We start from the raw sequence: 20,979 nt of genomic DNA, 5'->3' as shown, positions 1-20,979 counted from the left end.
ATTGAGAGCCTTGTTTTTCGACTTAGCTCCTTTGCCACTGCAGACATTGCAGCAATCCGCCTGTCCATCTCCCACTCCATTCTTCCCTCACTTTTGAACAAGACCCCAAGATACTTGAACTCTGCCACTTGGGATAGGATCTCTTCCCCAACCTGGAAAAGGCACGTCACCCTTTTTAGACTGAGGACAATGGTCTCAAATTTGGAGGTGTTGATTCTCATCTCTGCCGCTTAACACTTGGCTACGAACTGCTTCACTGAGAAATGGAGATCGAGGTTTGATGATGCCATCAGAACCGCATAATCTGCAAAAAGCAGGGATGCAATACTACGGCCACAAAACTCAAACCTTTCTGGGGCCTCGGCTGCACAGAGAGATTCTACACATAAAGGTTATGAACAGAATCTGTGACAAGGGGCAGCCTTGGCAGAGTCCAACTCGCGCTGGAAACGAGTAAAACTTAATGTCGGTAATGCGAACCAAACTCTGACACCAGTTGAACAGGGACCAGACAGCCTGTATCAGGGAGTTTGATACTGCTTATTCCCGAAGCAACCCCCACAGGACACCTTGAGGGACACAGTCAAACACCTTCTCCAAGTCTACAAAACACATGTATACGTGCATGTATACCCACACCTGCTCGGCAACTCTCACCGTGGGTAACTCCAGAGTGGAAGAAAGTCCAATGCCTCTCGAGAGGACTGGTCCCAGGGTCTTGCCCTGTGTGGAGGTGAACCCAACTATATCTAGTTGGAACTTCTTGACATCACACACCAGCTCAGACGTCTCCCCAAACAGAGAGGTGACTTTCCACGTCCCAAGAGCCAGCTTCTGTTGCCGGGGATCAGAACACTAAGGTCCCAGCTTTCAGCCACAGCCCAGCTCACACTGCACCCGACCCCGATGGTCTCTCCCATAGGTGGCGAGGCCACGGTAAGGTGGACTCATGCTACACTTTTGGACTGTGCCTGGCCAAGCCCCAAGGGTGGAGGCCCAGCCACCAGGCACTCACCTACGCGTTCCACCTCCAGGCCTGGTTCCAAAGAGGGGACCTGGCGACCCACGTCCTGGCAAGGGAAACTACATTTTTGTCTTCATCATAGGGGTTTATGCAGCTATGCTTTGTTTTGTCTCTCACCTAGGACCATATTTCCATAGGTGATTCTACCAGGGGCATGAAGGCCCAGACAACTTAGCTCCAAGGATCAATTGGGATACAGAAACCCCTCCACCATGATAAGATGACAGCTCAAGGAGGGTACCATGCAGTATTAAAATCACAATTGGTAGGATGGTCATACTGGAATACTTTAATACATAGCATTGAATCGTTGACCGCAGATGGATTTTTCATCATGGGTCCTTGCTTATTTTTGTGCAACTTAGACATGGGACGGACATGAAACACAGAGCCTGAGATGTTCCTTTCTTTTCATTAATATCCAAAATATTGACTATACTTACAAGATCATTTGTATTATGAAGAGGCTGCATGTATAAGGTGTACAAATATTTGACACACTATTCAGGATGCTTTGATCATCTCTGTAGTGGCCGATTGGCTCGCATTGTCAAAGTGTGACAAGTTGTAAGATAACTGGACAGGAACATGCGGGAGCCGAAGAGCTGTCATCGCCACCTGGACAGGAATGTGAGGCGGACGACAAGTCTTGGTCCCCACCTGGACAGGAAGGTGAGGCAGCCAACGAGCCTTCGCCGCCGCCTGGATAGGAACGTGAGGCGGCCAACGAGCCTTCGTCGCCGTATGGACAGGAACGTGAGGCAGCCGACAGGCCTTCGCCGCCTAGACAGGAACGTGAGGCGGCCAACGAGCTTTCGCCACTGCCTGGACAGGAATGTCAAGTGGCCGACGAGCCTTCGCGTGGTTCACCTGGAAGTCTGTTGCCACCGCAACGTGGGTGTAATGTGGCAGTGGGTCAGTTGTTACCGCAACGTGGGCCTGACAGATCGGTGGCTACCGCGGCGTTGGCGTGGTTCGCTGGGCAGTCTGTCGCCACTGCGACATGGATGTGGAGTCACAGCGGGTCAGTTGCCACCGTGACGTGGGCTTGGTTCGGTAGCTGGTCGGTTGCTACCGTGACGTGGACATGGCGCGGCAATGGGTAAGTCGCCATTGCGACGTGGACTTGGCTCAGTAGCGGGTCAGTTGCTACTGCGGCGTAGTGTGGTCCACCAGGAAATCTGTCGCCACAGCAACATGAGCTTGGGTCAGCAGCGAGTCTGTGGTTACCGCGATGTGGGCGTGGCTCAGTAGCAGGTCAGTTGCAACCGCGGCATGGGCTTGGTTCGGCCACGGGTGGCCCGTCACTGCCTCATGGGCTTGAACCAGCTGTGGCCATCCCGGGACGAGAATGTCCAATTACCGCTGAATCCTGTCTATAAGATCCGCAATTTCAAAGATTGTCGACTTGGAGCCCGCGGAGGTCGGCTGAGGCTCGGCCGTCACTAGAATGGAAGCCGCTGCCGGGATGCCGCTGTTGCTTGGTTGTCGGTAAAGCGCTGGCAGCGGTCGGCTGAGGCTCAATCGCTGGCTATACGTGGATGGACGATGGCTGTGTCCTGGTCGTCGCTGGAGTGGAAGTGGGATGCCCCTGTGGCTTGGTTGTCGGCGCAGAGTGGGCGATAGTCTGCAGTGGCTTGGCTTTCTTGTTGTCCTGTTCTGGTAAGTTAGTACTGTCATGAACCAGCGGTGCGGGGACGGACCCAAATGCAGAACTCCCAGGCAAAGGTATGATGTTCAAATGGTCTTTATTACAAACTAAGTTGTGCACGACAACACAGTCCAAGAAGGCAGGATCCACAAAACAAGAAACAAGGTCCAATAACTGTGAGTCAACTAAAGAGCATAACAAAAGCGTTACTGGACTATAATGGCGCAGTGGCGGAGTAACCCAGGATGCGGTAAAGCATACTCAACGAACTGGCAAACGCCAGTGACAAAACTGCAACTTAAATACATGGTCTAATCACAGTGTTTCACGTGAAACAGCTGTGACCGGCGATGGGTGTCATAGATGGAACCGCTCAGAGCGGTGGCCAGGCCACGCCCTTCTTGGCCGTGGTCCAGCCTTGCACATGATAGTGGGATGATTTTGAAATAGATCATTTTAATAATATTTTACTATCAAGTCGTATAGATAGTTTTAACAGATGGAAAAAAAGTATTTGTAAAGTTTGTCAAGTGCAATCTATAAACAGAGAGGTATCTAAACGATAATCCAAGATTGAAAATGTAACAAAAATTAACACTTTGGAAAACAGGTGTAACAGAATTTTTGTCACATAGACCTTGTTGTTCCTATGTCACAAGTTATTATACCTGAAAAGAGAGAGGACAACATTTAAATGTCATGCTTACATAAATGGTGCTATGAAGTAAAGGCATGAAATCACCCGTCAAAATGATCACATGTACTAACCGGGTCACCTCCAATTCAATGAGATTTCTTGACATGTAACATGTAGTAGGACCAGGGTTCTGGAACATAGACCAATCCAGGGTACTTTTTGCGTAACACTGGGTCATTCCATAGAAAGACAATCCAGAGTGCCACCAGAAGAACAGTAACACTGAAACTATAGAATAGGAACAGACCATTGCAGTCTGGGCTGAGGCCATTACGCCGTTGATAAAACACCACAGCCACCATTGCAAAGAAGCTGAGGAGAAAGAGTTCAGTGATTTGTCCTTCAGTGACCAAGTACCTGTGGTAAAGATAAAACAAAAAATTACCTCGTGCCAAAATGCTCCTCCAATTAATGACAAACTGGACATTCACAAGAGCCTAGACAAAAAAAAGGCATGTAGATGACTAATAATTTAAATTATAAACCAGTAGAAGGTGTGACAGTTTCTGTCTACTCCGAACAGTGTTAAGAAAATGCCAATTATTTCACTTAACCTTCAATGATGTTCAATAATCCCACAACATTGGTCCTTGGTTAGTTTTGCACACTACTTGTCAGAGGTGTAAGTGATGTACCCTAACCCAAAGAAAAACTAATCCAATACGTCTGGAGTAAAGATAATGGAGATTTTTACAATGTATTATGCAAGAAAACCGTGTGGAGGAAATAAAAAAACACAAGTTAAAAATTAAATTAAAACTTGTTTGTATTATTAACTCTTAATGTCAAGTCACACATTTTGTACTGTGAAGAAAGGAATGAAAAGTACATTCAAATTAAGTTCCATCCATTCATTTTCTGAAGAGATTATTTAAATATGTAAAGACAAACAAGGTGAAGTTGTTTGATATCAGAATTCCTACCTGGAGAATAGAAAGCAAAGCAGCAAACCACAGCTGACGGCAAACAGAACGTTAAACAACACCACTAGCAAATACAAAGTGAGACAAAGAGCCTTCATAAAGGTGCTGCTGCTTGTGAAACAGATTCAGCATGGAATCATTCACACTGTCACAATTCTGTTGTGCTGCAACCTTTACTGGCTGCTTTTTTCCTTTTGTTGCAGTTTCTTGGGAGTATGATGGGCAGAGTCTCCTGCTTTATACCATCATCAGCAGGGTATTTAGTTGCAGGACACACGGGAGGAAGATACGAAGTGATTGTTTTCTCACTGGTTGCCATTGCCTCAGCATTTTGATTCTCTTGTGCTTTCTCCCTCCGCGTTTGCTAGTTCTGCCAGTAGTTTTTTGGGGTTTTTTTTTTGGTCTGGTGTATGTAAGTACTAGAGTGATTCTTTCTACTTGTACTACAGCCTTATGTTGGTTTTTGCTAACATTTCTAATGATTATCAAGGTCTTCTTCTTGTGGCGCTTGATCCACCTCCCTAAGTTGTTTTTCACGTTGGCCTTTTGTCATTTGTATTTATTCAAGATTGTATGGTTTTTGTGTTCAATAAAATCTGAAAGAAAGAAGAAAAAGCTTGCTTCGGAATCATTATCAGCATTTAGAGACACACAAGTCCAAAAAGGTAGCCAGTACAATAGAGTTTTACTATCAAAAGACTGAATAACTGTGGAGGAGTAGACATGGTTCACATGTTCAATTAACGCTTGAGTGTCTGGGTAAGAACATTTGAACTCACTATTTTGACCTAAAACGGTACAACAGTGACAGCTACTGTATACAGGTATATCTATTCATTGTCTAGACATCTAAAATGAATGCTAAATGTAATTACAAATGTCTTGGGTTTCTGTTACTTTATTTATATTAGCCTATTTTCTTGTGTTTTTATTTTTTTTCCCTGCTAATCTTAATAATAATTAAAATACGAATTCCAATCCACCTAATGCATGTTACGGCCTGTGACTAATGTAATGAATGAAGCTTGTCAAACTGAACTACTGAAGGCCAGAATAAAACGAGAGGGGAAAAAAGGAAATCAATCTCATTCAAGTGGGGAAGCTTCCCATTCACAATAACTTAATATTAACCATCAAAATTGAAATGTTACTGGATTCAAGTTTTAAGACATGCCCAATTAATATTACACCAAGTTTTTGGTTTGCCCAAGCAGAGGTCAACATAGTCGCGCGCATGATTTCTTTGCCAGCCAGTAACAAAATGAAGAATATATTATATTTTCTTTTTGTTTGAGAGCTCTGATTTTATAAAGCCAATGGCACAAAAAATAACATAATAACAGTTTAATTTATTTTGTAAGTGTATTGACTGTAACTCCCGATGGATGGAGCATCACATAAAAAACAACTGACCAGTAATAGAGTGCGCTGGGTACAAGTAACAGCTGGCCCGTAACTGGAATCTTCTGCTCTGTTGCCTCCGTGAAACAGCCAGTGAAGTATATGAAGAGAATGATGAAAAAGGGGATGTACCTAAAACACCAAAGATGGGTGAACTGCACAGGCGAGTTATATTCATCGTTTCCTGTTTCCATGCATCCATCCATTCATCCGTTCATTTTCCTCTGCTTATCTGAGATCAGGTCTTTAGCAGGGAAGCCCAGACTTCTCTGTCCCCAGCCATTTTATCCAGCTCCCCCGAGGGGATCCTGAGGTGTTCCCAGGCCAGGCAGGAGACGTGCTCCCTCCAGCATGTCCTGGGTCATCTCCGGGGTCTTCTCCCAATGGGACATGCCCAGAACGCCCAATCACGGAGGTATCCAGGAGGCATCCGAATCTGATGCCTGAACTATCTGATCTGGGTCCCCTCAATATGGAGGAGCAATAACTCTATTCTGAGCCCCTCCCTGGATGACCAAGCTTCTCATCCTATCTCAAAGGGAGAGTCCGTAAACCCGACGGAGGAAACTCATTTCGATCGCTTCTATGCGGAATTGTGTTCTTATGCTCACGACCCACAGCTCGTGACCTAGAGGTGGGGGTGGGAAAGTAGATCAACCAGTAATTGCGAGCTTCACCTTTCAATTTAGCCCCTTCTTCACCACAATGGACTGACAGATACTACACATTGCTGCAAACGGTACACCTGTCAATCACCCATTCCATTCTTCCCTTACTTATCAACAAGAAACTAAGATACTTGAACTCTTCCACTTGGGGCAGGATCTCATCCCTGACCTGGAGATGGCACTCCATCCTTTTCTGACTGAGGATGTTGGTCTCTGATTTGGAGGCACTGTTTTTTAGTGTTGGTGACTTTTTTAAAGCCTCTGATTGTCTTAAATTGAGAAATATATTAATTACATTTTGGATACATTCATTCCCCATGATTGTGACTACATACCACATTAAATGTCCCAGATGTTCGTCATAATAGTACAGCAGCTCAAAAGAGTCAATCTGTAAATGAAAAGGAAAGCTGAATCATTAAAACACATTCCCCTCAGACGACGTTCTTTTTTTTTAATGACTAAAAGTGAATGGAGCATCATTCTCTCTTACTTGAGCAACAGTGGCACCTACCGCACCTTCCCTTTTGCATGTACTGTTCAGAAAATGGCTGTAATGATGTTGGAAATTGACAGTTGGAAGGAAAATGGTAAGAATACAATACCAAAGAAATGAAATCTGAAAGAAAGTTATATCGTGTTCCCTCGTTTAGCACGGGGGTTACGTTCCAAAAAAACACACATTAAATGAAATCTGTAGTAGTTGATTTTTTTCCATTTTTAATTTTTTTTTTCATTCATTATATATTTTTTCATTTACAGGATGCCGTGGTTTTTTTTTTCATTTACAGGATTTTTTTTTTCACAGTGCATGATTTTTTGCTTACAGGTTGTTGGGTTTTTTCCATTTACAGTATGTTTTTTCGTTTCTTAGCTCTTCTATGTTTTAAGGATCTTAAACCCAAAACTACACATTTTTTAAACTTTTCTTAGACGCATGAAAATTTTCTCACATTTCTCTGGTTTAAACACTCAAAAGTTCAAAACGTCATTGATTAAAATAAAAAGTACACCACTGTATTTTAGAATGAAACCAACCCTCGCTAAACTTGTGAGGATAAGCAGATCAGAAAATGGATTTGAAGCCTTTGTGTGAGATAGATATGCACAAAAAAATGAAATCAGGAGTGGGGGGGCCAGCATGGTGATGCAGTTGTAAAGTGTTCTGAGGACCAGAGTTCAATCCCTGCCCCGCCTGTGTGGAGTTTGCATGTTCTCCCTGTACCTGTGTGGGTTTTCTCTCGGCACTCTGGTTTCCTCCCAAATCCCAAAAACATGCATTAATTTGAGACTCTAAATTGCCCTTAGGTGTGATTGTGAGTGTGGCCGTTTGTCTCGATGTGCCCTGTGATTGGCTGGCAACCAGTTTAGGGTGTACCCTGCCTCCTGCCCGATGGCAGCTGGGAGTGGCTCCAGCACCCCCGCAACTTTCGTGAGGATAAGCGGCTAAGAAAATGAATGGATGGATGGCTCAAGAGGGGCATATACTTTGTCATGGCACTGTACGCAGAGTCCCTGAATATAGATTGTGTCCTCACACAGCTGAGACATGCCATAAATGATGGCTGTAACCGTACTGAATCGTTTGGCAAATGCAGTGTTTTTCTGCCAACATATGAAGCATGATATAGTGTCCGCAGATGGGTTTTGTCATGGAAATCCCGAACAAAACCTGGCACTCTTGAATGAAACAAACTTTTACTCTAAACTGCTCTTTGACAGTAGAATTAACACATTCTCAATAATGTTCATCAGGCAGAAATGAAGTAAGTTCAATTCCCATTTGCACAAAATATGCACTAGTACATGATCTTTCATTCATTGAACTTGTTCACATATAACAATGGCCACATATGTAGTTAGTAGGGGTGCTCTTCCCACAAATGCATATTCCCCAGAGATGATCAATTTAAACGAGTGGTTCTTAGACAAATAGTCCACTGAACAATGAAAAGCCTTAATCCAAGAGGTCATGTGATATGTACTGTACCATGAAAATTTGAGGGTAATTCGAGCTCATTGATTTTATCGGCAATGACAAATTTTCATGGGCATTGCCATTTTGGCGAGCCACATGACTTTAAAAACAGGAAGTGATGCCTCCTGTCTTGTCTCCTATGCGCAAACACAATGACGGACAGTGCTGATTTCTCTGATTTATCCTTATCTGATGAAGAAATAGCTGCATCGGTTGATCGGGAAGACGGAGGAATACCTCCACACAGATTTGAACCTGTGGCTGTAAATACTGCTGAATATTTGGATCAATGTTCGGATTGGAATGACGCGCAGTCTGACTCGCTAACTAATCACAGGCGCAGATCGGACGAACGCCAATTGTGTGGAATAGTAATTATGGAAAGTTTTGACAAAGGTCGCTCAAAGAAAAACAGATGAGGAGTACTGAAGGTTTCAACAAGAATGGACTGCCTTTGTGGAGAGGGAGGGTTCTGCTGTTTGTTTAAATTCACAGATGGGGAGTACGCCAAAGCATTCGTACTCGACATTGCCAATGAACATTTTGCCAACTGCGCATAAAGACAAGATAATCAAACGGATAAAAGACATGCCTTTGTCGGCAAGAACTGTTCACCATCATGATGGAATTACGTTCGCAATTAACGGATGGAAGTCTCAATGACGTATGAAAGCACAAGAAGTCGCATTAATGGTAAGAAGCACTTTTGTCAAGATTGGTTAACAACATCATAACAATGTTATATAAAGAATTCAGAGACTTATTGTATTCTAAAAGTGTTGGTCTTAAATAAATGTGCAAATACACCTGTACATATGTCGTACGGCTCAGGGCGACCACACTTTGCTAGCCACTGATTCCTTAAATGTTTTTTTTTTCTTACTGGGCAGAATATGACACCGAGACTTCCTCGGATTATTGCTATCTGAATTATGGTAAAATTTCGCAATACAGTAGGGAATTTTCACATGTCCAATGGTGGTCATACTGCATGTAATTACACTACAAATTGGCCATGATTTCTTTGTTTACACACAGAATACGTCACATCCATGCAAGTAGGTTATGTGGCTTGACAAAATGGCGGTGCCCAGGAAAATTCGTAATCACCGATAAAAACACTATTAAATAATATCGGATTAACCTCAAATTTTCAAGGTACGGTACATACGACATGACCTATCGGATTAACACTTTTCATTGTTCAGAGGACTACTCCTTTAACCTTGTTGGAGGGACTGAACCGCTCAATTAACTTTTTCACAGAGGGTCAGAAAGGTTTTGATTTTTTTTTTGGGCCTTAACAAATTGGATATTCATTTGAATATTGCATTTTGTTTTTCCTTGGCTTGTCTCTGAATGACATTAAAATTGGTATGATGATTTGAAACATTTGCGTGTGATTGATATGAAAAAAAACAGAAATCAGACTTTGGCTTTTTTATTCCAAGACGTACTTTTCAAGCATCCAGTCTCTCATGATCTACCAACGGGGGGCGCATCGCAGCAACTGTCGTGGAGAAAGCAAAAGAGACACCGTAAATAGGAGACCAGCTTGCTAGAACGCGCCCTTATGTGCGTGTGATCGACATATCTGTCACACCTGAATGAAGAGATTAGATGGATGATAGGCTGAAGTCTCTCTTTTTTTATTTTTAAACTGCCTCGGGATCGACGCATTGAGCACGCATACAGTCTCTTATGTTTATTATTTGGGGATATTAATTATTTAGTTACTGTTCTTTGGACTTTTCACTATGCTGCAAGGTTTTTATTTTTCTAAACTAGCTTGTAAGGCTAATCTTCGTTAAGGGATACAAAATGATCAATAACGTTGAGCTCTCAAGACAAGTACAGAATGGGATAGCTTTTTCTTTTGCTGAATTGATACGGGCAGAGTAATGGATAGTAGTATGGATCAAAACTATTTTCGCTCAAATACTTTAAGCTAATAGTGAAGTGTAGATTGTACTATTTAATAACTAAATTTTCTAGACTTTTTGTCTGAACTACATAAATATTAATGAAAGATCAAGAAAACATTTAGACTATCTGTGTGTCACCCCAAACTGGAGACCAACTATTGATGATCTCTGGTAGAAATAAGTGGCACCCTTCTGATGTGTTGGTTAACCTTTCTATATGAACATATTTTGATGATGATCCATACTTATTTGTATATACCATCTGGGTCCAGCATAACAAATAACTTTCATTTTTTTCCAAGTTTATTTGAAATCTTGTTTACACTATGAGGTGAGTGGTGTATGACAAATCCTGAACAACCCACATGAATATATTTATAGACATCACTGGGATTTATCTGTGTGTGTTCAAATCTCAAAACCTAAAAATGCTAAATAAATGTGTGGCTGGATTAAAAGATTGTGTTATATATTCACATTGAAAACTAACATACATGGCATGGCTTTCTCTATAACTGTGACTCCATACCCAAGGCTAAGAGTCACTCATCAAAGCTTTCACAGCAGGTTACTAAAAATGCTAATGCATAAATGCACACTTTGCGGATAACAATTTGGCTGCTAAAACCATTAAAATTGACACACTATGCAGCCAGTTAAACAGATGGAAAAAAATAGCTTCGTGATTAATGCCGCTAAACTCTTGCCAATCATAAGCTAACAATAATACACTTGGCCCAAAAGTGAGTTACTAGTGATATACGGCGGTCTTAGTTGACACATTGTTGCAGTACAAAGCCGAGTAAAAACTAAGAGTGTCAGTGAAACCAGGTATTTAAATGGAGGCTTTAGTGTCAAGAATTATTTAATAAAAGTAAGTTGGAACTTTGTGACCAGTGACAACTGTATTTGAACAATGTGGATGGATCTGGTCTTTCATGGAAATGACTTCCATATAAAAAAAATAGTCACACCTCAATGTATATAATGCAATTTTTTTCATCAATAGACAAAGGTTGTCCACTTCAATCCCAATAGACAAAACAGTATCTCCTAAGCACTAATATTGTACCTTAAAGCAAGGTATTTTGAAATTTTTGGGTGCACAAACCCCTATGAGGAGGGATTTCCTTTATCAAGGACCAACTCCTCCCCACTCCCCCCCCCTCCCCCACACACACACAGACAGCCCAAACCCACCATCTTCATGGCCCAGGGCCAGCCCTAGCCAATAAACGAGCTTTTATATGGCGCTCATACATTTACTTTTCTCTTCGTTTTTACTTTTTTAGAGTATTTTGAATTTTTGAGACAGAAATACCTTTGTTTTTTTAGGCTTCTAGGGTCTTTGAACACACCTTGCATTTTCAGATGTCTAACGTGCCTGACAGCGTTGAATTGCTTGCCAAATACAGGGTTTGTCCAACAACGTGAATGTTTGTGTATCTTGAGCACTATTACTGTGAAACTTAGAGCGCATTTTGTACTGTTTCTCACGCTTGTTAAAATACTGCCATTTGGGATTCTGCGACAGGCCTTAGCACAACGCTCTTGCTCCCCAGTAAAAGAACACAGGGGGACACAGAGAGCTCACCGGACCTTATCCCAAATGTTCGGCATACCAGCTCCCACAAGTGAAGGCCGAAACAACAAGGACAGTTCAATGAGTTAACCGCGGACGTGGACTAGGGACGCCATTGCAACACGACGAGCTAACTAGCCAGACCAGGGCAAGCCAGTTTCTGAAATCTGCCAGTGAGACACTCAAAACTCGCCACTGCAAGCCTTTGAAATGACAGAATTCCAACAACTACCAAATTTTTTACGTGTCTGCCCATGAGCGCTCCCTTTGGCCACTGTGAGTAACATCAGACGTATGCACTGTGGTCAATCACTGTCATCCCTTGAAGTTACATGGCTCATTAAAACGTTCAGATTGTATTCCCATCATAACATTTTTAAGCACATTTTTGTGTTTTTGCAAACTTACACCGAAAATTTCAACAAACAAAAAAATACAATACAAATACATACCAAGCCAACTATGAGTTCTCCAGCTTAGAGGGAACAATGGTGAGGACTATCACACACTGCTTAAGAGGATGTCAATGCCGTAAACGAAAATCCACCATCTTGAAGTTTATGTGGATGTAAATGGACAGTCGGAAAATGAAACCATTCTACCGATGTCAGAAAAAGGTGAGCCAAAGTGTCCTAGAAGACAGCCATTTAGCTCAACAAAGAGAACAAATGTGGACTGAGAAGGAAGAAGACACAACCTTGGGGTGCCCTGGTGCTGATAGTGCGCGTGGATGAGGTGGTGTCCCCCCAGCCTCACCTCCTGTGTCATGTCTGCCAGGAAAGAGTACATCCACTGGCAAATGGCAGGCAAGACCATGAGCTGAAGAAGCTTGGAAGAGAGGAGTTCAGGGATGATGGTGTTAAACACAGAGGTGAAGTCTACGAACAGGATCCTTGCATAGGTTCCCTTGCTGTCGAGATGTTCTAGGATGAAGTGCTTACCCATGTTAATGGCATCATCCGCAGATCTGTTGGCCTGATAGGTAAACTCCAGTGGGTCCAGCTGGGGTCCTGTGACACTCTTGAGGTGGTCCAGCACAAGGCATTCAAAGGACTTCATGACCACAGATGTCAAGGCAACAGGCCTGTAGTCATTAAAACATGAGACTGCTGTTTTTTGGGGGAGTGTTTGAAGCAGGTTGGTGCTTCACGTAGTTCTAGAGATACATTGAATATCTTTTTAAGTTGGTCTGCAAAGATTTTGAGGCAGGATGGGGACGCAAGGTCTGACCCCGCCGCTTCGTTGATCTTTTGTCGTTTGAAGATCTGCCTCACGCCCCATTCATGGATGTTAAACAGTGGAGTTGGAGATGTTGAAGTGGACCGGGGTGTGACTTGGTGGGTGCGTGGCGTGAAAGTGACCTTTTCAAATCTGCAGTAAAAGCTGTTCAGGTCGTTGGCTAGCCCACTATTGTTGTCAACTTTGGGGGATCGCCGCTTGTATTACTGAGCGACTGTAATCCATGCCAGACTGATTTGGAGTCATTAGCGCCAAATTGTATTTCCAGTTGTGTTGCATAATCCCTCGTTGCAATGTTAGTTTCTTTTGTCAACTGGTTACTAGTGCCATTGTAGAGGGCCCTATTCCCACTATTATTCGCAACGTCTTAAGCGTGGCGCCGTTGCCTAAATTTGGCTGTAAGCCACATCTTATTTTTAATCCATCCATTATCTGAGCCACTTTGACACACAAGGGTCATGATAGTGGTGGAGCCTATCCTAAATATCTACGGGCAGGAGGCGAGGTACACCCTTAACTGATTACTAGTCAATCGCAGGGCACATTGAAACAACCATTTGCACTCACAATCACACCTCTGGGCACTTTAGTCTCTCTATTTAATTTCTTGAACTGAAATGGACTATTTGACAAATTTCAAATCAGGATTCCGAACTCATCGCACAACAGAATCTGCTGTTATGTCAAAGTGCTAAATTATATAAGGTTGAATACTGACTCGGGAAAGGTGTCAATTTTAGTCTTGTTGGATCTCAGCGCAGCTTTTGATGAAGCAGATAATAATATACTACTGATCAGGTTGGAAATGTGGGTACGACTAAATGGAACAGTCATTCAATTTTGTCCACACCTTTCCTTCCAAAAACCCAGTTTTCATTTCTGCTTCGGAACATTTTTCAGACCAGACCTTTCTCGCTCAAAAAGGAGAACATCTCATCTACTTTCACTGCTTTTTGTTTTATTTGCACATACGCCAACAGTCATTGCATCTTAAAATAATAGCATTTCTTTTTTTTTCAACTTTTTTACTTTGAGGGTAAACATAAGAACCACGTGTCTAGCTTCTCTTTGCTCTACGATCCTCAGACTGATTTGCGAACTGAACACTGGGGGTGGATGGCGCATAAGGACGTTTTCATGGTCCTCAGCGTTGATGGACTGCGTAAGTACGTTTGTGAATTGGATCGATGGAGCAGCCAGTCACCCCTCACTCATTGAATTACATTGCAAAATGGCACAAACTGAATAGTTGTATGTCACACTTTCAATTCGGGTTGGATTTGTATTTTTTTTTGCGCAATGCAGAACGCCTGTGCGCAGAGACCACAACAACAGTGCGCAATTACGCACACCCACATCTTGAAGGGGACATTGCTCAGGAATATCTGAAAATGGTTTCTAATAATATAGCTCACCCTGCTAAAAATTTTCTAAAGATCATTTCTATAGAATTTCTATAGAGCTATAGAATTTTAGGACCCAAGTCCTATAGAATTTCTATAGAAACATTGTTGTTCTGTAGAAATTATATAGAAAATCACAGCAAAAGTTCTACAGAACAAGTTGTTCTGCACAAATTCTATAGAATTCCATAGATATCTATAGAAAATATTTAGCAGGGCACACTGTTGTGACCCAGGCATCATGAGAGACTCACCAATGAGGCAGGTTTGAGGTCCTTCATAATCGGGTTCTCTCTGACTGACAGATGGAGCTTGTATCCACTCAGAATGAGTCTGTGGTTGATGGAGTCTCCCACCAGGTGGATGCTGGCTCCCATGACAAAAGTGATGATGCAAAGGTAGACTGCTGAGGGAGACAGTGCCCTTGGACTGCGCTCAATCAACTAGCACATAAGGTGACAAGAAATTTTGAAAATAATTTGTCTGTAAATCCATCCCATCTAGTGTCTTAAGTTCTTAATTTTAAATAATTTTTCTCAACATTTTTTCACAGACTTTTATCAATTCATACTTGCTATCTTAACATTAACGTCTTAACGTTATCTCATTGTATGCACAGTCATATAATGAATGAATGATTGATTTGATTGATCAAGAGAGATGTGTGTTGATAATGTGCTTATGCTTACCCGAAGCATGAGGAAAGGTGTGATGACATTGTAGGCCATGTGAAAATAGTCTCCAGCACTTGGTTTGTTCAGGGGAAACCACTCAAGTGGAAGGATGATCTATGTACAATACACACGGATACTCATATTGGTCATTCTTTCATGAAAAATTTGACATTAGTACTGATAATACGAATCTGGGAAAAACACATTGAGACTTTCTTGCCATGACAATAGGCCGTCCAAAGTCTAAAATCCAGTTCTGCAGAGTCAGGCTGAACCATAAGTCGAAATGGAAATCATCTTTTCTTCTTTTAATCTCTGGCATGTTCTCCTTCGACCCCATTATGGTGCTAAAACAGATTAATTCAGTTAGACAAAATTCAACATGGATAAACAGTTTAAGATCAGTGAAACAGTCAAGCCTACTTCATGTATAATTTACATCTCTGAAATTGTGAAATTTATTTTTTAAAACAATGTATTAAGTAGCTCTACTTAATATTCTGTCAGCCTGATCAACACAAAAATACACGTAGCTTACCCATATTTTTTTAACCGAAGAAAACATAATTGCACAATTGAAATCAAATTAAGTGCATATACTCGACTTTTAACTTTACTTTTGGAATTAGTTTAGCCTATTGAGTTTTCATTTTGCTGATGTTAAATGACTTGTAATTTAAGGGGAACAACAAGTAAAGACAAGTTTATTTTTGTTTTTTTAACCTGTCCAGTTGAGCTGCAGGGTGTTGCAGAATGGAGGGCTGTAATGCAGAATGGTGGGGCTGTAATTAGTAATAATTTATTGTATTATTTATTATTATCAGTCACCGACCTAGACGAGACTAGACTCAGGACAGAAGTATCTGCGAGCAACAGTATGGTTTCATGCCTAGAAAGAGTACCACAGATGCATTATTTGCCTTGAGGATGCTCGTGGAAAAGTACAGAGAAGGTCAGAAGGAGCTACATTGTGTCTTTGTGGATCTAGAGAAAGCCTATGACAGAGTACCAAGAGAGGAACTGTGGTACTGCATGCGTAAGTCTGGTGTGGCAGAGAAATATGTTAGAATAGTACAGGACCTGTATGAGGGGAACAGAACAGCGGTGAGGTGTGCCTTAGGTGTGACAGAAGAATTTAAGGTGGAGGTGGGACTGCATCAGGGATCAGCTCTGAGCCCCTTCCTGTTTGCAGTGGTAATGGATAGGCTGACAGATGAGGTTAGACTGGAATCCCCTTGGACCATGATGTTCGCAGATGATATTGTCATATGCAGTGAAAGCAGGGAGCATGCAGAGGAACAATTGGAAAGATGGAGACATGCACTGGAAAGGAGAGGAATGAAGATTAGCCGAAGTAAAACAGAATATATGTGCGTGAATGAGAAAGGTGGAGGGGGAAGAGTGAAGCTACAGGGAGAAGAGATAGCGAGGGTGGAGGACTTCAAATATTTAGGGTCAACAATCCAGAGCAATGGTGAGTGTGGTAAGGAAGTGAAGCAACGGGTCCAAGCAGGTTGGAACAGCTGGCGGAAGGTGTCTGGTGTGTTATGTGACAGAAGAGTCTCTGCTAGGATGAAGGGCAAAGTTTACAAAACAGTGGTGAGGTCGGCCATGATGTACGTATTAGAGACGGTGGCACTGAAGAAACAACAGGAAGCAGAACTGGAGGTAGCAGAAATGATATTGAGGTTCTCGGAGTGAGCAGGTTGGATAGGATTAGAAATGAGCTCATTAGAGGGACAGCCAAAGTTGGATGTTTTGGAGACAAGATTCGAGAGAGCAGACTTCGATGGTTTGGACATGTTCAGAGGCGAGAGAGTGAGTATATTGGTAGAAGGATGCTGAGGATGGAGCTCCCAGGCAAAAGAGCGAGAGGAAGACCAAAGAGAAGGTTTATGGATGTGGTGAGAGAAGACATGAGGGCAGTTGGGGTTAGAGAGGAAGATGCAGAAGATAGGCTAAGATGGAAAAAGATGACACGCTGTGGCGACCCCTAACGGGACAAGCCGAAAAGAAAAGAAGAAGTCACCGAGCCCCTCTAGCAGGGGACCTAACCAAGGGACGCCACGTGCCACCCGGGACCCAAGGAGTTTCCAAGCCAGACCAAAGTTCCCAGACCATCACAATGGGAGAGGCATGAGCACCGGACCACCCTCCCATACCCAAACCCCACCCCTGCCAGTCTAACTGCTCCTACTGCTAATCTCCAGACAGCATGGTCAGGTCAAGGTAAAAAAAAAGTTAAGTGCCTGTTATGAGCTGGATGGGCATAGAGAATCGAGAACTGTCCTGGACTTTTTGGGGTTTTGGGGATTTTTTTTTTTATAATGGTGACACTGGATAGCACGTCTGCCTTAGATCTGAAGACCCTGTTCTCCCCGTGCTTGGATGGGTTTTCTCCAGGTTCTACAGTTTCCTCCCACATCCCAAAACATGTATGGTCCGTTAACTGAAGACTTAAAATTGCCCAAATATGTGAAATTTGAGTTTGAATGGTTTGTTATTTATATGTACCCTGCAATTGACTAGCAACCAGTTCAGGGTGTCCCAAATATAGATGGGATTGGTTCTAGCACTCCCGGAAACCTTGTGAGGATAAGCAGCTCAAAAATTGAATGGATGGCTAGATAATTCAACAATGCACAATAAACACAATATTATATTGAGTGGTTATGATATGTTTTTATATTATTTATATTGTTTATTATCTTTCCAAAGTGATATAAAAATCACTGTATAACAATGTTTTAAATAAAGGTAAGTTGGGTATATAGTGGCTTTCAATGACAGTTGGAGAGCTATCAATCGGTGCTGTTGAATGTACGGAACATATGAGTCATTTTGTGTTTACACTTGAACGAACAGTCTTTGACAACATACAAAATCTGAACTACCGGCTCAGGTAAAAGACATATGGCCGATTGTAAAAGGAACTTGACAGCTGTAAATACCAAGAAAACACGTACACACTAATAAAGTAACCAACTTACATATTTACTCTTATCAACAAATGAGGATACAAATTAAAATCCATCCATTTTCCAAGTCGCTTATCCCCGCAACATACGCGGGCGCGGACTACACCTTGAACAGGTCCCCAGTCCCTCATCAAATTACTACTACTAAGTACTACGATGGTCAATTGTTTAATTTCGGAAACCACAAACACGCCCACTCAAATACCACTATAAGGTTGTAATAGTTTTAGGTAGTGGACGTGTGAAACAATAATATTCACGTTGCTGAGCACATGAGAGGAAACGAGAAGCACAACACACAAAAATTAAATTCAAGCAGGATATAATAACTGGAATTTTTTTGCGTGTATATTGTGAAGCCACCGTGAGCAAAATCCTTGAATCGAACTAACCAACCTATTTGGTCTATTTGTTCGGAACCTTAAATCGTTGTCCCGACGTTTCCGAATTGGCTGCATGTTCGGCGCGCTGCTGGATGAGACAATAAACGTGAAATGCAAAGTGGAAGCCGACGTAGTACTGGATGTTTACTGCAGAACTCACATCTCGAGTCCTTCCCTTCCTAGTTACTATCTTGACCCCGCCCCTATAAACTGTCAACCAATCGTTGTACTTTATTTTTCGGCAATTAGATTAGACACTAGATAAAACCTCTTTTTCCTGGCTAACCAACGTAATGACATGTCGGCCATCTTGGAAAGGTCGACAATTCCATCGTAGGCAATGCATGCAAGAAAAAGAAGTCGTCACCTGCTCATTTTGAAACGAATACTCACTCACTTTTGTTTGTCAACGCAAAAGGGGCGTGCTATCACAACATAATATTTTAAAAATAATGGAGTTAAAACGTTTGACTTGTGAAAGGTGACCCCCAATCCTCTTGTAGTAATTAGCGTGCAACTTGTATGCAGCACAATGTAGCAGCATCATTGGTCATTCAGTTTTACTGCCATCCTGATTCGGTTCATAACTTTTATGGACAGAATTTATAAGCATAGCCAAGGCGTGGGGAGGGCCCAGTTTGGAGGCCTCAGTATTGCATCTCCGCTTTTTGCAGATGCATGGGTTCTGTTGATTTCATGAAGCCACGACCTCCAACACACAAGTTTTTCGAAGCCGAATGTGAAGTAGCTGGGATGAAAATGTGTGCCTCCAAATCTGGAACTGTGATCCTCTGTCGGAAAAGGGTGGGGTGTCCTCTCAGGCCAGGGATGAGATCCTCCCCCAAGCAAAAGACTTCAAGTATCTTGGGGTCTTGTTCATGAATGCGGGAAGAATGGAACAGGAGATCAGCAGGCAAATTGGTACGCTGATAGAGACTTTTTAAGGGTCCATTGTGGTGAAGAAGGAGCAAAATCGAAGTTCTCAATTTACTGGTTGATCTACAGTACGTTCCTAGCCCCACCAATGGTCACCAGCTGTTAATTGCAAAAGAACAAGATCCCAGATACAAACGGAGAAAATGAGTTTCCCCCATAGGGTGTCTGGGATCTCCCTTGGAGGTAGGGTGAGAAGCTTGGTCATCCGCATGGGGCTCAGAGTATACCCACTGCTCCTGGACACCTCCCTGATGAGAAGGAAGAAACACTGGCAACAATCCAGGACACATTGGAGAGGCTATTAATCTCAGATGGCCTAGTAATGCCTTCGTATCCCCCGTAAAAGCTGGATGAAGAGGCTATGACGGGTGGGCAAACTTTTTGACTCATTGTCTTTCATAATTTGACAGGTGGGCCAAGTAGGACCAGATAAGTACATATAAAAAAAATCCCCCCCCCCCCCAAAAAAAAGATACTGTAGTGTGAATACTTGGATTTACATTTAATGGGCACAATATTGTTTTGTTGATCTCCTTTCAACCTATATTCAATTGAATACACAACACAGACATGGTATTTATTGTTCAAATTGAACTTTTTCTTGTTGTGGGTTTTTTGTTTATTTATTTATTTCCTTTTTGTAAAGCGGTAGGGGAGCTCCCTAACAGCCAAAGAGGCAAATTTGTTGGGGTTTTTTTGGGGTTAGGATTTTTAATCACCCCATGTCATGGAGGTTGATTCATTATTGAATGTGGCTTCTGCTTCCACAAATATCCATCCATCCATCCATTTTCTTTAACCGCTTATTCTCACAAGGGTCACAGAGAGTGCTGGAGCCTATCCCAACTGTCAACGGGCAGGAGGCAGGGGACACCCTGAACTGATTGCCAGTCAATCACAGGGCACATAGAGACAAACAGCCACACTTTCAATCACACCTAAAAACAATTTAGCATGTCTAATTAATGTTGCATGTTTTTGGGATGTGGGAGGAAACCGAAGTGCCCAGAGAAACCCCATGCAGGCACAGAGAGAACATGCAAACTCCACACAGGCGGGGCCGGGATCAAACCCGGGACCTCAGAACTGTGAGGCCAACACTTTCCAGCTGAATCACCATGCCGCCCCTCCACAAATATATTTTCTCTATTTATTTACCCCACCTTCTTCCTGAAAGAATCTGGAATAGGCTCCAGCACTACCGTGACCCTTGTGAGGATAAGCGTCTCAACGCTTTTGTTATTTTCTGATGTAGATTTTTTTTCCTCTGGACTATATTATTTTTTTTTGTACAGCTGCGCTTTCGTATTATAAACTGTGGCTTTACCCTATGGCTTTTCAGCTGGCCATATAGTTGTGTTATCTGATGTAATTAATTAACTGAAAGCTAATAGTATCTATCTATCTATCTATCTATCTATCTATCTATCTATCTATCTATCTATCTATCTATCTATCTATCTATCTATCTATCTATCTATCTATCTATCTATCTATCTATCTATCTATCTATCTAT

The 20,979-nt window shown here is 42.3% G+C and overlaps 1 protein-coding gene across 6 annotated transcripts; it reads right to left on the bottom strand.

Annotated features, from left to right (window-relative positions):
• Positions 1-1,935: 1,935 nt before the first annotated feature.
• On the bottom strand, positions 1,936-18,727 carry cln6a (CLN6 transmembrane ER protein a). 6 transcript variants are annotated; one of them, XM_061815332.1, is made up of 9 exons: positions 18,687-18,722; positions 18,540-18,614; positions 15,386-15,512; positions 15,181-15,279; positions 14,746-14,934; positions 6,700-6,755; positions 5,709-5,828; positions 3,444-3,729; positions 1,938-3,343 (listed from the first exon to the last, which is right to left on the bottom strand). In XM_061815332.1, exons 2-8 carry the CDS (start codon positions 18,599-18,601, stop codon positions 3,459-3,461), a joined length of 924 nt encoding a protein of 307 aa, XP_061671316.1. In that variant the 5' UTR covers positions 18,602-18,614; positions 18,687-18,722; the 3' UTR covers positions 1,938-3,343; positions 3,444-3,458. The 6 variants fall into 6 exon arrangements, with proteins under 6 accessions (XP_061671320.1, XP_061671317.1, XP_061671316.1 ...); XM_061815336.1 differs by lacking the exons at positions 18,540-18,614; positions 18,687-18,722 and adding an exon at positions 18,156-18,299 and having other exon boundaries at positions 1,936-3,343; positions 3,444-3,600; XM_061815333.1 differs by having other exon boundaries at positions 1,937-3,343; positions 18,564-18,697.
• Positions 18,728-20,979: the final 2,252 nt, after the last annotated feature.

Source organism: Syngnathoides biaculeatus, chromosome 3 (assembly GCF_019802595.1).
Source record: "Syngnathoides biaculeatus isolate LvHL_M chromosome 3, ASM1980259v1, whole genome shotgun sequence".
Taxonomy (NCBI): Eukaryota; Metazoa; Chordata; class Actinopteri; order Syngnathiformes; family Syngnathidae; genus Syngnathoides; species Syngnathoides biaculeatus.
The sequence above is the reverse complement of the archived record's forward strand: the minus strand, read 5'-3'. Positions and strand labels throughout refer to the sequence as shown.

Excerpts from the sequence above, each read along its gene's own strand:
- cln6a (XM_061815330.1), bottom strand. The coding sequence starts at position 18,274 with ATGAGGGACTGGGGACCTGTTCAAGGTGTAGTCCGCGCCCGCGTATGT. Across the intron at positions 6,756-14,745 it reads ACCTCAAACCTGCCTCATTG|ATTGACTCTTTTGAGCTGCT; the intron begins GTGAGTCTCTCA and ends TTTCATTTACAG. Across the intron at positions 5,829-6,699 it reads CATCTGGGACATTTAATGTG|GTACATCCCCTTTTTCATCA; the intron begins GTATGTAGTCAC and ends TTGGTGTTTTAG.